The sequence below is a fragment of the Tachypleus tridentatus genome, chromosome 13 (assembly GCF_004210375.1).
Source record: "Tachypleus tridentatus isolate NWPU-2018 chromosome 13, ASM421037v1, whole genome shotgun sequence".
In the NCBI taxonomy this organism is placed as follows: Eukaryota; Metazoa; Arthropoda; class Merostomata; order Xiphosura; family Limulidae; genus Tachypleus; species Tachypleus tridentatus.
Window position 1 is genome coordinate 30,511,620 of NC_134837.1, and position 16,911 is coordinate 30,528,530.

General features: G+C 33.7%; 1 protein-coding gene and 1 long non-coding RNA gene across 4 annotated transcripts in view; one reads left to right on the top strand and one right to left on the bottom strand.

Moving 5' to 3' along the window:
• LOC143238624 (lachesin-like) overlaps window positions 1-10,330 on the top strand; it is an 84,012-nt gene extending 73,682 nt beyond the window's left edge. For all 3 annotated transcript variants that reach the window (XM_076479010.1, XM_076479011.1, XM_076479008.1), the window contains exons 8-10: window positions 1,662-1,739; window positions 1,863-1,931; window positions 5,429-10,330. In XM_076479010.1, coding sequence (XP_076335125.1) covers window positions 1,662-1,739; window positions 1,863-1,931; window positions 5,429-5,499 — 218 coding nt within the window. In that variant the 3' untranslated portion in view covers window positions 5,500-10,330. The remainder of the gene's footprint in view (window positions 1-1,661; window positions 1,740-1,862; window positions 1,932-5,428) is intronic.
• The window catches only part of LOC143238625 (uncharacterized), a 60,056-nt gene extending 45,785 nt beyond the window's left edge, over window positions 1-14,271 (bottom strand). The window contains exon 1 of the long non-coding RNA XR_013020675.1: window positions 14,124-14,271. This is a non-coding gene — a long non-coding RNA (uncharacterized LOC143238625). The remainder of the gene's footprint in view (window positions 1-14,123) is intronic.
• Window positions 14,272-16,911: the final 2,640 nt, after the last annotated feature.

Consider the following 16,911-nt stretch of genomic DNA (forward strand, 5'->3'; position numbering starts at 1 on the left):
AGTCTTACACTGCTAAATTAGGGACGGCTAGCACAGATAGTCCTCGAGTAGTATGTGCGAAATTCAAAAAACAAAACAAAACATACTTTAGTACAAAGTTTAGGTGGCGAATACCGCGAGTCGTACAAAACTAGCTGGTGAAAAACAAAATAATGTAAGTTTACAAATTCTGCAAATGACTTGATGGAAAGTTAGAAGTGAGAACTTACCATATTACTGAGTAGAAATTACAATGGTGAACTGTGTGAATAGCATAGTTAGAAACGGTTATTGCAAATATAACATAAAATAAATGGAATAAATGGTTTATATGACACACACACATGTTGATTCACTTCGTAAAGAGCTAAGATTTTATATTCATTTATTTCGTAAAGAGCGAAAATCTGAATGTATGTTAAAGTATGGAAACATATCGTGAATCGTATGTTAAATTAATAAAGTGGATAATGGTAGACTTCGTGTTTATCACATTGATGAGTAGAGTATAATGGTGGTTTATGTTAACAACGCGTGTGCTACATTAGCTAGTAGTAAGTGTAATATGTTTGTTTGTTTTCAAATTTTGCGCAAAGCTACACGAGGACTATCTACGCCAGCCGTCCCTAATTTAACAGTGTAAGACTAGAGGAAAGGCAGCTAGTCATCACCACCCACCGCCAACTCTTGGGCTACTCTTTTACCAGCGAATGGTAGGATTGACCGTCACATTATAACGCCCCTAGGCCTGAAAGGGCCAGCATGTTTGGTGTGACGGGGATTCGAACCCACAACCCTCAGATTACGAGTCGAGTGCCTTAAACACCTGGCCATGCCGGGCCTAGTGTAATGTGACATGTGCTAACTACTGGTTTGTTGCATTAGTTAGTACGGAATATAAAAGCAGACTATGTGAATAGCCTGTTTGTTACATCACCTATTAGGCAGAATAATGAAATTGTTTAATTATTACTTTATGTATATATATATACATGTATTAGATAATGAAATGAAAGTTCATGCTTGTGTTGCATCTTAATTATGTAGGACCACATCCACTTTTTGATCTGATAAATCCGTATCCGATATCAGACCGACACTATTATTTGTGCCTAAGCGCTTAAATGTTGGTAAACAAAATATAATGGTAACCGAAACTACTTTTAATAGTCTTCAGAGTATATGTGCTAAGATATATATTTAACAGAACATATCATCTGCAAAGATTTACATGGTTTAGACCTAAACTTGAAAACTAACCTATAGTTCATAACACTGACTGCGTAGGAACGATTTTTAAATGAACTCTTGGTGAAAAGTATATTCACTTAATGCTACAAAAAAATGTTTCCTCTATTGACTTTGTTGGTACAGAGTTTGAAACATAGATGTATCATAGCTATAAATAAAAGATCGTTTAATTTGTTTGTCGTAAAGCGCAACGTTACACAACTGGCTTTGCTGTGCCCACCACAAGTATCGTAGCCCAGTTTTTAGCATTATTGGCCGTCAAACTTATCACTGGGGTACAATACATTCAAATATATTATAAGTATATACTATATCTTGTTGTTTATAGTTTCAAATGCGTACGCTAGATAGAAAGAACCCTTTTGAGAATTACCCGAAAATGCAGAAAAACGACAACATAAACAATAAGCATGTTGTTATCTTTATCACAGGGAAGAAGCAATGGTCCCAGAACTTCGCAGAAGGTAAACAAAAGACTTCTTTCGACGACGAAAAGGACAACAAACTAGGTTAAGTTTAAATAACTATTTCTTGTTATTTTTTTACTACCATAGTGATATTCGATTACGCATTTTTTTTTTCGTTTTTCTGTCTGAGCTATGTACTTACTTAGGTTCTAATCTTTCTACTAGGTGGTGAAATTAGCAATGATTATACCAAGCAGGCAGACAGAACTGGTTACAGCACTTCCAGTACCTCAGGTATTATTAGTAATACTTCCTTTATTTCATCGTGTGTTTTCATGTATAAATTGATTTAATAAAGTAACTGAGTTAAAGTTTAAAAACCTTGCTAAGCCTAAAATGAACATACCAAGCAGGCATACGGAACTGCCTACAGCGCTTCCAGTACCTCAGGTATTATTCCTTTCATCTCGTTGTAAGCTGGATGTATAAGTTGGTGTAATAGGTTTATTGGGTTGAAATTTAAAATCTTTGCTAAGCCTAATAAAAAAACTAGTAAATCTGGTGAAACAACGCTGAATAACTTTGAACTCCTCTTGTACAGGCGGAAGGATTTAGTGATCAATAACTACTTTCTTTAGGGATTTGATATAAATACCTACACATTTAGTAATTGTGTGTTATTTGTTTAGGAAATTAGTTCAATGCTTCAATGGTAGAAATGTTGCAACGGTTGTTGTGTATTTAAAATAAAATCATTAAACAAAGTAAATCGAGCAAACCCATGTTTCTGTTCTTTAAAGAAATCCCTCAATTTTTAACGAAATAAAAGGTACTTGCCCTTTACATATTTTACTAAATGGTACCCGAATTTTCCTTCTGTAATATCACATACAGTATGGTATATTGCTACCAGCTCATTTCTTTAGATGCAACTCTTAATGGATGGGAATATTGTACAACACTGTCTCTCGCATCCAGTACAAAATAACTTCCAAATGACTAGAAATTCATACAATTAAAATTTCTCCTACTTTATAATCTAATTTTGTTTTTCCTTTAACGTATAGAAACATCATTGAAATATTGAAAACAAAAATGTTCATCTTTATAAACAAGTAAAATATTAATTACAATTGGTTTTTTTTGCAATTTGCTATTGATAAAAAAAGAAGTCGAATTTATTAGTAAACTATTACGTCAGTAACGATTTGTATATTTGAGACTTTATCATAAAACTGAATGTTTTTACTGTATGTTGTGTATTTACGTATATATATACATAATTTTATCAAACACCACATAATAATTAGAGTCCTCCTGCTGTGTTGTGTCATATTAACTATTCCTTTTACATGACAACCATGTGGGTAACCATTCTGGATCTAAACCAGTTAATTAAATCAGTACCTACTTTACCAAACTTTGTTTGCATATCTTTCGTACCGAACTATAGCTTCAAACAGAACAACCGGTAATCAGAGGAAATACTGTGATAAAGGAATGAAGAAAGCGTTAGACCATTGTAACTTATAGAAAAGCATGTATGCCTCAGAATAGCTTGTCAACGACTATAGTTTAGCAACTTATTCTAATGCAAATTATGTAACTTCATGACCAGAAACAAAAGTCTTTCGATAAAATAGCATGTTATCACAAGATAAGAAGGTAATATATTACGACCATAAATCAAACATTAGCTAGGAACTTATAATAACATTAATTAGAGATTGTTTGTGTGTGAAACAGGAGGAGACAGGACTCTGATAGCTTAAAACTGATTCTGCATCTTTTTTATATATAAAGAGGATTGTAATTAGAAATCTATATGATAATATTACTAATACGTTATCTACTGTTTTAAAATTTAAAAGATTCCACAACGTGTGTATACATGTTGTATCTAGTTTTCTGTGAAAATAAACGATAATTATTTTTTCTCCGCTGTTATGGTTATTGATACGTGTTTTGACGTCAGAATCATTAATTTTAATTAACAAGAACTGCTTGGTGTATTCGACATTTTTTTTTTCGTAGGTAAAAATTTGCTTACTTTCAACGTATGAGAAATGTCTCGTGCAGTTGATGTCTTTTCCTACTTTTAGCGCGTAGGAACTGTCTCATGTAGTTGATGTATTTTGTTAATTTTAATGTGTAAAAACTGTCTCGTGAGGATGAAGTCCTGTTAGTTTGAATTTTTTGGCAGTTGTAAAATGTATTGGCACAATTTATTGTGGTTGTGATGTTTTCTTACTTTTAACGTGTAAGAAAAAAGCCTACTTGGTAGATGTTGTTTCTTACATTTATTATGTGGAGACATCTTCCTGTAGTTTGTGTTGTTTATAACGTGTAGTATATAGGGAAAGCCTCCTATACATTATAAGTACTTTGAGTAAGTAATATGAAGTTCAACGTCAAGATGGTCTGTCATTATTTTAAAATAACTTTACACTGCCCGCTTCAGTTTTCTTCCTACTTTCAGTATAAAGAGGATCAGCTTGGTGCAGGTGGCCAGGTGGATAAGGCACTCGATTCGTACTTTGAGGGTAGCGGATTCATATCCCAGTCATACCAAACATACTTGCCCTTTCAGCCGTGTGGGCGTTAGAATGTGATAATAAATCTCAGTATTCGTGGGTAAAAGAATAGTCCAAGCGTTGTCGGTGGGTGGTGATGACTAGCTTTCTTCCCTCTAGTCTTACACTGCTAAATTAGGGACGGCTAGCACACATAGCCCTCGTGTAGCTTGCGCGAAATTTAAAACAAACACATACTTAGTATATTTAATTTTTTTTTTGTTTTTACTTTTCGAAAAGATTGTTTTTGCTTTGTTTTTCTTAATCTACAGATTAGGAACTGTCTTTTGAATACAGTTAGTATTTCTGCTAAAGTTACTACGTTGAGTCTGAAACCTGCAATCACATTCCTTATTAATTTTGAGTATTTCAGGCTTGTCCCGTAGTTAATGTTTAAAGTGCGTTTATTCAGTAGACTAACGTTCAACTGTTGGTGTTTGTTGTTTAGTGTTGAAGTTGATTCATTCGCCATTACCAAGGAAATCAGAATCAGACTGACACAGTTAATAATTACCTCTCAGTATAGCCAGGTGGTTAGGGAGATTGACTCACAATCTGAGGGGCGTGGATTCGAATCCCCGTCGCACTGAACATGCTCGCCTTCTCAGCCGTAGGGAAGTTATACCGTGATGGTCAATCCCGCTATGTGTTGTTAAAATAGTAGACCAAGAGTTGGCGGTGAGTGGTGATGACTAGCTGCCCTCCCTCTAGTCTTACACTCCTAAATTAGGGACGACTAGCGCAGATAGCCCTCGATAGCTTTGCGCGAATGTCACACCAAACCGTTTCTTTACAGGGCAGAGGCCACTTTTACCAAATATACTGTTATTTGTGCTACAGACTACCACCTGTCGGGAGTTCATGGGGTAATTTACAATCTGTATCTATCTGTTCCTTTTCATTGTTTCTTTGGATAAGTATATCTTCCATTCTTCAGTTGACATTTGTTGTTACTAAAGTGTGTCTTGTATTCAATAGTTTTCGTTGCCTCAGATGAAAGTTAAGTTATTATCGACGTCATATTGTGTATTTTATATTTGTTGTTAGTTCAGATGGGTAAGAATTGTGTTGTTTTACGTTTTGCATTATTCAAACTGTCTACAGTTATTCTATATGATAGAAGATGTTCCTAATGGTGATAAATTTAAAAGCCACTGAACAATATTTTAAAGCTTTATACAAGTCGACGCCATTTTAACTCACTCATTTTTTATCCAGCTTTGGGAGTATTCAGAAAAGACCTCTTCTGCCTAACATCATTTTCTGGCTGTTCTTACTACTCCAGTTGAGGCCTCTTACCGCTAGATGGACAAACAGATGATACCAAAGTTAATCAACTGGACTCTAGATGACAGGTGGATCGATCACAGAAGGTTATGGGATTGGGGCCAATGACTCTGGATATTTTAAACCAAATAAAGAGGTGTTCTTTTTCGCAAAATGCACGTCGAATCAAATTTGCTTTTAAAATATCAAAACCGAATGTCAGTATCAAAATTTTAATTCCTTCTAGAAAAATATAATTTGACTTCATAGATCTAAACCAGATTGTGGAAAAGAAAGTTGGGTATACGATTTTTTGACAAATTCTATATTATATACTCGTATCAGAAATGCTTTAAGCAAAAAAGTGTATAGTATTGTGGTTCCTTTTAGAATGGAAGTTAAATAAGATAAAGTTAAGTGTAGTTTTTAAGAATGCCTAGTTGGTTTTAAAAGGATTTTTATCAAACAACCAGCAGTGTAAACTAGAACCAATCTCATTTTAAAAAATCCAGTTATCAAGTACTATAATATTTAGATATTTTATTGTGGTAATGACGGTCATTACTACAGTTTATACTTTATTTTATGTTTTATATTTTTGGTTAATTAAATAATGTTCTACTGGTCGTTTTATCAATAAGATATTGTAAAAGAACATCTACTAATAGACCTTTCCAATTTACGTGATTTAGGAGAAGCGCCACATTGAACACTGACATCCGTCATTTTGTGGGCATCAAGCCATTTAGTGCTTTGTGACTTACCAAATATAAATAATTAATAAACAGTTTAATACTTATATAATACTTAGTGACAAAGATGAAGTTTATACAAATATTACTTAACATATCTATTTTAATGTCTTTCACAAAATATGCACTGCTGATACGGGAATACTGTGAAGATAGCAATTACTGTCTGATAACTGCATTAACCCATACTGATTTTTTCTGGGGGGGATCAATCTTTAAAACGATATACCCACTTCTGAACCCCCTCTACTGTTAAAGCCAAAAGCACAACGGTGGAAAGAAGTATTTAAGTATTTTATTTTCACTACTTGAATATGCACGCGGTGACATCCAATATGGCAGACACAAAAAGAACAAGATCACGTGATGTTATGACATCACATGGGAAGGTGTGTTGCTTATTATTTATACGAAGTACAGATTAATTTTGGCCATTTCATATCCAGTTAGCCATGATTATCCACATAATTTACGACAGCTTGTTTTGTTTCATTTAATGGATAAATACATGCTAATTATAAAGTTGTACAAGTTTTAACTCGCTTACTGAACATTATTTTTTCAACCACTAGATAAAGAACATCTGTAAGCTTCGAAATTTAGTATTTCATAATTTGAGAGTATTAGATGTCTGGTTAAGATGAATCTAATATACGTTATGTGATTAATTAAAATCATATCACTGAAATAAACATCAGTGTAAGTAGATTGTGATAAATGTGATGTTCAAAATTATCTAAATATTATTAAACACTTCCTAAATAAAACTATTTAAACTTCATATCAAAGAAACCTTTCCTGACAATTACCGTGTCTTGCAAAAATGATTTAGCTAATTTTCACTTGTCAAGGATTTGGTGTTTTATTGTCCTAGCTAGAGAACAAGTCTTTACTGTGGAATTAGCCTTTCTGGAAACAGCAACAGTTGTTTAATATCCTTGCAATGAACTCTAAGATCAAACACTAATGATGCGCAATACAAGACAATAAACTTACCTATAACACTAAAAAAACAGGGGTTCGATACTTGCAGTAAGCACAAGTCCGACTGCCTGTTATGTAGCTTAGCGTTTAACTTAAACAAACAAACAAAAACATTTAATAAAAGAAGCAAAAAGGCAAAACAGCATTGAGTAACCTGAGTACAGCTAGATACTTTCATTTATAAAACGACACTGAATGTATAGTAAAGCCAATGGGATTTACTAACATTCCTTTGTAACAATGGCTTCCATGTCATGTCACTTAGCTACAGAAGTATGTTTTAATATCGCTGTGCATAACACTCAATAGGTGATGCAAGGAATGACGCAATTTGATAATCGATGAATATTATGTTTGATTCCAATGTTTTCCATATGTAATAATAAGTTTTTATTTTATGTAGTTTTCCTTATTTGCTTACTAGAATAGGTTTTAAAAATCTTCCTCATTTGAAATAATGCTTTAGTAAGAACAAAATATACAGTTTTCATGGATACGTTATTACTGTGCTAGTAATTAAACAAACTAAGTTTCCCGAAGTTAGGCTTAAACAATTTTATACTTATTAATTTCACAGCGATAATTTTACTTTAAATATCTTTGATATGGAACTTGAGGAACGTTTTGCGAACAGGTATCAGCAAGTTTGTTCAGTCTAGCAAAAAATGGATTTCTTCTCTTGTCGATTTTACTGGAAAATCTACTCGTTCTTAATGCTGACGCTGAAGTTGTTGTTGTTGTTGTTGTTGTTTTTTCAAGATTAAACCACAAATAAATTCTAGAATTAATTGAAATAAGAACATAAAAACAAATGAACAACTGCTTGACTTTAGTATTTAACAATAATTTTAATACAAGGAAACTCGTAGTCTGAGAGTTGCAGAATCGAATCCCTATCACACCAAACATGATCGCCCTCTCAGCCGTGAGGGTATTAAAATGTGACGGTCAATCCCACTATTCGTTGGTAAAAGAGTAGCCCGAGAGTTGGCGGTGTGTGATGATGACTAGCTGCCTTCCTTCTAGTCTTACACTGCAAAATTAGGGACGGTTAGCGCAGATAGCTCTCGTGCAGCTTTGCGCGAAATTCAAAACAAACCAAACCAATACGAGGAAAATGTGTTATGAATTCCAATCATTTTCATTTAACGCATTATCCCAATTAGTGACCTCAATTCCAGACTTCAAACAACAAGGGGTGGACCTCATTATCTCAGATATGATCTACTTATAATCATTATAATGCAAGAATACTAACTTGTCATTAATCAATATTTAATATATATATACTCTGATTAAAAACTGCGAGTTGTATACTTCTGTGTTATATTTGCCATGATTTACAAACCTTTTCTTTTTTTTACAATAAGTTATTCTCTTTAACCTCGCAAGGGTGTCTGGGAGAATTTCTGTTTGACTTTTTTTTTTTAATGAACAGTGCACGTTTCAAATAGTTGTACGTGTAGGAAATTGAAACATTATGGTGATAAGCAACGTTTGCTAAAGCCTGTGTTATTTATTTATATTTTATACTCCCGTATATATTCAGAGAGAGAGAGAGAGAAAGAGACCTGCTTCAAGTAACGTATCTGGGGTCAGCTGTAAGACTTATGGACTTACAATGTTAAAACGAGGGATGCTATTCTCTGTGGCGAACAGGGTGTACGTTTTGTTTGTTTGTTTGGAATTAAGCACAAAGCTACACAATGGGCTATCTCTGCTCTGCTCACAATGGGTATCGAAACGCGGTTTCTAGCGGTGCGAGTCCGCAGACATACAGTTGTGTCACCGGGGAGGCCAGAGTGTAGGTACTTAATTGAGTAACTTTTGTACTAAGATAGTAGTAACCAAGTAAAATAACATACGTGTTATGTCAGACCTCCAACCATTCTCACCTATTCTCGATTTACAAACTAAATATTAAAGACATACAATCTCTAGACAGGTATATAATTATTGAATTCTCTTAAATGAAAAAACAACAACAACAACAGTGCTTCCTCCCCATATGAGACATTTTTTGCTACCTCAACAACTGTATTTAGTGACTCCGGGCCACAGGTTAGGAGCCTCTGAAGTGTAAAATATTCAATGAAATGAAGATAAAAAAACCAGCATACTTTTAAAATGCTGCTTTCAAATTGTCATTCAGGTACGATAAACTTGATATATTTCCATCAGTTCCTGGTAAACATTTATAGTACTAATATACTAGTCACCATATGTCCCATGACCCTTACCTCGTAAAAATTTACTGTACTCGCATAACAGTCACCATCAGTCCTATGTCCTTTCCCTGGTAAACATTTACAGTACTAATATAATAGTCACCATCAGTCCTATGCCCTTTCCCTGGTAAACATTTACAGTACTAATATAATAGTCACCATCAGTCCTATGTCCTTTCCCTGGTAAACATTTACAGTACTAATATAATAGTCACCATCAGTCCTATGTCCTTTCCCTGGTAAACATTTACAGTACTAATATAATAGTCACCATCAGTCCTATGTCCTTTCCCTGGTAAACATTTACAGTACTAATATAATAGTCACCATCAGTCTTATGTCCTTTCCCTGGTAAACATTTACAGTACTAATATAATAGTCACCATCAGTCTCATGACCCTTCTCATTAATCAAATCAGTATGATCTGACATACTTAGAGGTCAGTGAAGGTGTAGTTTGGTAGATGAAAACAATGTATAAACTAGTTCTTCAATATTTTTCTCCAACATTCGTTAATTTTCTTTGTTTTGTCTTCTCTCTCGATTGTTGTTATTTTCTTAAGTATATTAATGATAATAGTTCTGGTTATGCAAAAAGAAAATGTCACTTGCGACATTACGTCACTCTGTTCTAAAAAAGGAAATAACTAGGTGTATCTTGATGTGTGCTGTATAATTCATTTTACTGTTCCACACAGAAATCAGTTCATGTTATCACCTAGTGCTTCCTTACAGTCCACGATAACAGATCTTTCTGTTCAGTGTGTATCCAGTGGATCATACCTTACAATGAATGTGAAGTAGATACCCGTATTTAATGAGGTATAGTTATTCTAACTACTTTAAAAGTGACTGTTATAATGTAATGTGTAACAAGAGTAAATAAAAGATTTTTTACAACAACCCCATATTTTACTAGAGTCTTAGCTAAATTAAACTTTGGAGAAAAAATAATAAGAAATGTATTTACAGTTACCAAAAGTGAAAGAACGTTTCCAAGAATTATCACATAAACTACCAAGAACTTTCACAAAAATATTTCTGGAAAAAGAAAGAAAGAAAGACTGATCTGCTGTCCAAAGTGTTACTCAACAAAAGTATTTCAAGAAGAGCAGCGAACATGTTTAGAACAAGCTGGTGACGATGCAAGGCTTAGCTTCGTAAGTGTATTATAAAAACGACTAGTATGGGTTTCATAATTTTAATTAAAATAAAGTACAGAACAACGTTTTGATATTCTTAGATCTTCTTCAGGTGAACAAAAAGAGTTTGCAACTGACCGTTGTGGGGCTCATGTTTTAGGTATGAGAGTGTAAACAGATACGAGATTGTAGGGGGCGTTGCAGTTAGATGTTGGGTTATTAATTAATACGGGTATAAAGGTGTTCCTTTGTATAAGAACTAATTGAACCAATACAAAGGAACATCTTTATACCTTTACTAATTCATAACCTAACATTTAACTGCAACGTCCTTTACATTCTCCTACCCGTCCATACTCTCGTTCCTAAGACATGTTCGCAACAACGGTCAGTTGCAAACTCTCTTTGTCAACCTGACGATAACTTAAGAAAGTCGAAAAGCTGTTCTGTACTTTATTTTAATCAAAGTTTTAATACCTATTTCAACCGCCTTTATTTTTACTTCAAGTGGGTTTCTCGTCATCATGAATTAGCTACCCAAGGCTGAACACATATTTGTACATTTAGCAAGTTTTACTGACCAATCAACTTCTCAAAATATCATCTACTCACCTTCAAAAATTAGTACTGTTCGGAAAACTTCGGAAGGTACTTTATTTTGTAAACTGTGGAGACGACGTTCCACAGTTCGCATTCCTGTTACCACCACACCATCAAAAATCTCCCATTATTTGGGTTTGACAAAAGTAGCCCACGAATTGACAATGGTTAGGGTTAACTAGTAGAATTTCGTTTATTCTATTACTTCAAAATTAAAGACAATTAGCACAGACAACCTTCGTGTAGCTTGGCGCGAAATCCATCAAACAATCAATTTTGTAAAAAAAAAATATTGTTCGCGTTCTTACGAGAGAAACAACACGTATACAAGGTGGAGAATAAATATTGTAAACGTTCCGAAGTTAATGATTATTTGAAACGAAAATGACATTTATTTTTGTAAACTTGGCAGAGAGTAATGAAAATTAGCTTTATGTTGCACGCCATTTTTTTCGAATAAATATTAGCTGACATTATTTTGTTTAACATAGTAGCATCATATTTATGTTGATTTCAGTTCAACAAGTCTCAGTAACGGTTTAACAACTTCAAACTGGAATCAAATAAACTATTACATGACAGTACCTTTGATTAGACATCAATACACTACCTTTGATTAGACATCAATGAAGGAAATCTCAAGTTGGAGGTCAATGAAGAATTCGGAAGATGCAACTTACAAATGGAAGATTAGCGAGGACAAACTGGATCTGGAAGTCAAAATATTGTAAACATCGTGAAACTTCAGTTACGAACAAAGGATTCGTGTAAACCATGTGAACGATTAATTGCGAAACGGCACGCGACTAAATCATTCAGAAATATACTGATTCTTTTTAAGTGTCCCAAATCTCCAGTTCACGTCTTAAAAAAATCAGAATTTAAAACTGTATTCGATATCATATTGAAAAACCGAAAATTTCCGTGCTTTTGATCCCGAGTCCCTAATCCTTTAAGCACCTGGCGACAAGTCGAGTGCCCTAAGCATCAGACCAGGCTAGGCCTAATTCTCAGCGGTATCTAACATAGTTATAAAGTTAGTATTATAGTGCGTTTAAACGTAATATAGGTAATCAGATTTAAATTTTATCAAATATACCGTTATTTAGTAAATCTGATGTTTTATTTATTCTACACTCAATCAATAACTTTAAAAAACGTATAATAATATACCGCTTGTGAAACTGATCAGATTAAATGTTAAACTTATAAATAACTCAAATAAAATAGTAGTTCTACACTATATTTCTATCGAATACCAATGATCTTTATCAACCACGTTGTTCAATGTCTCAAATGTAAAATTCCAATCCACTATATATATAGATGCTCAATTACACCTGTGTTTTTTATGTTTAGTTGAATTTATAACTTTTCTAAAAATTATGACATAAGGATTCAAATTCAGCGTATAGGTGCTTGACCTACACGTGCATAAATATATTAAAATGTCGTAATGGTCTCCAAGGATGATGGATCAGTGAAATAATGGAGGTCTCTCGTGTTTGATTGAAACGATTTACTTGGAAATTGTCAGAAACATTTGAAAATAGTAATCAAACTCAAAGTTTGGAAATTTTAAAACTGGAACACCTATATACTGGTTAATAAAAAGAGTTTTGGAGATTTTTGAAGCTAAATTCACTGATTTACAATTTTGTCCACACACACACACACAACCCCACCCCTCACAAACACGAGAATAAAGGAGGTCTTGTTTGGGTATAAAGATTTAAATGAATGCTAACAAGAAAGTGTATCGGTCGATCAAAATGAGGTGTGGAACTGTTTTCACTTAAAGTTTTTCGAATAATTTATCAATTAACCAAGAAATTATAACAGTATATTTCCTCCTATCAAATCAAACTTCTAAATTCTATGTTGTCATTTTCATATGCGAGAGTTAATTTTAGATCACGTTATTAAATAAATTTAACTGAAATAAGTCAGCGGTAGAAATAACGGAAGGTCTTACGGTTGTAGCATTTTTTTTTTTTAGGTTTCTAAAAAGACAAAATAATTTTCCCTCACGACATTTTCTTGTTAGTTCTGTCAACTTAACATTGGTTAAACAATCATCCCACCCAAAACACTCTATACATTTTAAGGTATTTTTAGGTTGTTTCAAACTAATCACGTTAAGTGGAAAGATTTGTAGTCTAGCTCGTTTATAAAAGTTAATCCTGAATTCTAATAAAATAACCTACAAATCAAAAGCTAGGTTACGTGACTGCGACGAGAGAGAAGCGCTTTGTAGTCATTAAAACTTTTCTAATTCCACTGATAAGTCCGTATTTCCAGCGGAAAAATAATAATAATAAAAGATTATTAAGCGATATTTACTGTCATAATAGTTGTCCGAATTTTTATATTATTTCATCACAGCTCTCGAATATAAACTTAACAAGAAAATCATCAAATTTATCCATTTAGAAACAATTATCATGAAAAGCATAGCTTTTACCTTTTTTGGTTTACAAGCAGTTAAACTAGTAACTTGGGCTACAATAGAAGTAACTTGTTATAAAATTGAAAGAAAGATCTCGGCTGCAACTATCGCGAAATTAAGGCATTAGAAGTTGACTTTCACTCTGCCGTACATTGTGTGACCTTCGAAGCATTTTAAATGTAATTAGTTAAGTGGTTTTCAAACAACACCTGTCACGCATCATGATAATTTTATAGTCGTTACTATTGGAAACTTTATCAATAAGTGGCAACAAAACTATATTTTGTCCTGTTTTTCACTAAATAATAAAATAAATTTAATGTGACGAGATCTGTATATAAAGAAAACTATCGTAACTAATCTCAAAGGATTCAAGAAACTGAAACTGTATCACCTGACACTACATTGAAGGTTATTAGTATACCACGTAAGGTGATCACGTCAGGTGATGTCAAGTTTAAAGGAAGAAAGGGATGACCTTTAACAACTTACCATTTGGTAGAATATTTAAAAATTTGCAGGGTTACTTTTTGGATCTGTATATGGTGAATTCTAAAGTAACTTTCGAAAAGACGATTTAGTGCAACAGTTATTCCTAATTTCTAGCTTCTGACTAGAGGGAGAGCAACCAGTCAGTTGCACCCGCCGCCTACTTAGCTACTTTTTAACGGAATAAATTAATTGACTCTTACAGTTTTGACGCTTTACATCTGAGAGTGCGCAGTATGTTCAAAGTCATACTTAGGCTCAAACTTTAAACTTTCCGATCCAGAACTCACTTCCTCATACTGGAAATTTATTTTATTACTTATAGAAACACTATTATTTTTTTATATGAAGATGTTAATTGTACGTTATAATAATGCAGTGATATGTCTCCATAGATGCAAGTTGGGTGCTACAACTAAAAACGTAGTACCTGTATATTATTATTTTCATAGCAAATGCCTCGTCATTGGTCAGTGCAATCGTGACACTGATAGACTTATGACTGGAGAAATATGTCTTAGCTCTTTCCAGAAGGATGTTCGAATCGCGAGGTTTCAAGTTGAAGGATGTAAAGCTAGAAAACTGAATATTTTGATGAATGGAGCCTTTAATATCTTTAATAAAAGTAACAAGACTTACACAACAGATGTTTAAAACAGTAAGAGGATCTGACATCACGTACCATGCAAATAGAGTTCCTCATCCTCAAAGTGAAAACTACGGTTATGAAAAACAACCACAAAAACTAACTGTGGTCGGCATAACTACTAGTACCACTAACAAAATCACAAGCAAGGATTTGAAAAAGACAAAAACTTATAATTCGGTAGTTCATAAGGTGCGTGAATTTCGAAATTCAAAGCCGAAGAACCTCAGTTTCACCATATACCTGTATCACCCACCAATACAGCTTCAATAAACTTTGTTGTTTTGGTAATGTGATCTTGGAAGCTAATACCTTCCCGCAGAAGAGGTCCTATGAAAATTTTATCAAAATTTTGTAATCCAAGACTGACCTTATTTACAGAAGCTGTAGAATGATGTGTATTCCTGGTCATAAAACAAAGCAGGATTTATGATAAAGACATCAGTTGAAACAGTAGTATGAGACCTATAACATTTTTTGTAAGAAGAGATTTTCAAACATTCATAAAAGACTAAGTTCCTAACCTCATGTCCAACCCCTAAACTGGAGGACCAGGGTACTATGATTCACCATCCTATACTCTTTACTCTCTCGGTCTTGGAAGACCCTGCCAGGAGTACAAGACTTCCTCCAGCATAGCTATCAGGGTGTAATATTTTTCGCTTTAATTTTATCCATTCTTAAATGGTTTTATGTGGTGAATTATGTATCAATCTATCGATTTCTTTAAAACTATAATCATATGTGTATGTGCTTGCGCACGCACACATGTATTTGTATGCGTGTATATATCTGAATGTATCTGTGTATACATACATATAGGTAGAGATATGTGTATATATGTACAATTTTTAATTGTTTTAAGTGTTTGCAAGTATTGTTATGCACGTTCATTTGTTACGTTGTCACGTGACCTTCGATTATATATTTTGTCGTTGACGAATTTATTGTTCAGTTAGTGATACCTGAAGAAGGAAACTACCCGAAACGTTGTATCGACAATAGTATATATATATATGTATACAACAACAATTTTATTTTATTTCTTTCATTAACCACTACGCATAAATTCCTACACATGCTTATAAGGTTGACTGATGGTTTGTCGCGCTGGTTATAAGGTAGGTTGATCGTTTGTCGTGTTGGTTATAAAGTTGGTTGATGGTGTAACCTGTTGGTTATAAGGTTGGTTGATGGTATGTCATGTTGGTTATAAGGCTGGTTGATGGTATGTCATGTTGGTTATAAAGTTGGTTGATGGTGTAACCTGTTGGTTATAAGGTTGGTTGATGGTATGTCATGTTGGTTATAAGGCTGGTTGATGGTATCTCATGTTGGTTATAAAGTTGGTTGGTGGTGTGACCTGTTGGTTATAAGGTTGGTTGATGGTATGTCATGTTGGTTATAAGGTTGGTTGATGTTTTGTCATGTTGGTTATAAAGTTGGTTGGTGGTGTGACCTGTTGGTTATAAGGTTGGTTGATGGTATGTCATGTTGGTTATAAGGTTGGTTGATGGTATGTCATGTTGGTTATAAGGTTGGTTAATGGTATGACCTGTTGATTATAAAATTAGTTGGTGGTATGTAGTATTGGTTGTAAGGTTGGTTGATGGTTTGTCAAGTTGACATCTTACAGCTGTTGACGTCTTAGCTGGCCAAGATTTTTTGTTACGCGGGATTTTTTAAATTTCAGTGCTGTTGATTTGGTTGATATTGCGTTGTATGAGTCCATACATTTTTAACTTAAAGCAGCAGGCTAGTTCATGGTTAACATTCATTTTCTGTGTTTGAAGGTCATTCAGTTATTTTCGTATAGAGGTTCAATGTATTCCTCAGTTGTTTTGTTTTACTGTCAGGTGTGGGTAATGTTTGTAATATGATTAAGATGTTAAAGTAGTTTTGTTTCCACAAAATTAGTGAAAAATCATTCACTACAGCATTGTCTAATAAAGGAAGGGATATTTCTTCTATTGGTAATATTGTGCTTTAAGCTATGTACTTTTATAAACAAATCGCTTAATGTTGAACCATATCAAAGTCTACACAGTACATAAAGAAACTTTACATATATTTGTCATCGAAACCAGTAATACACGAAACATTTGTGAAACGTATAATTCTTTTTTCTTTTCTCTTGCACTTATG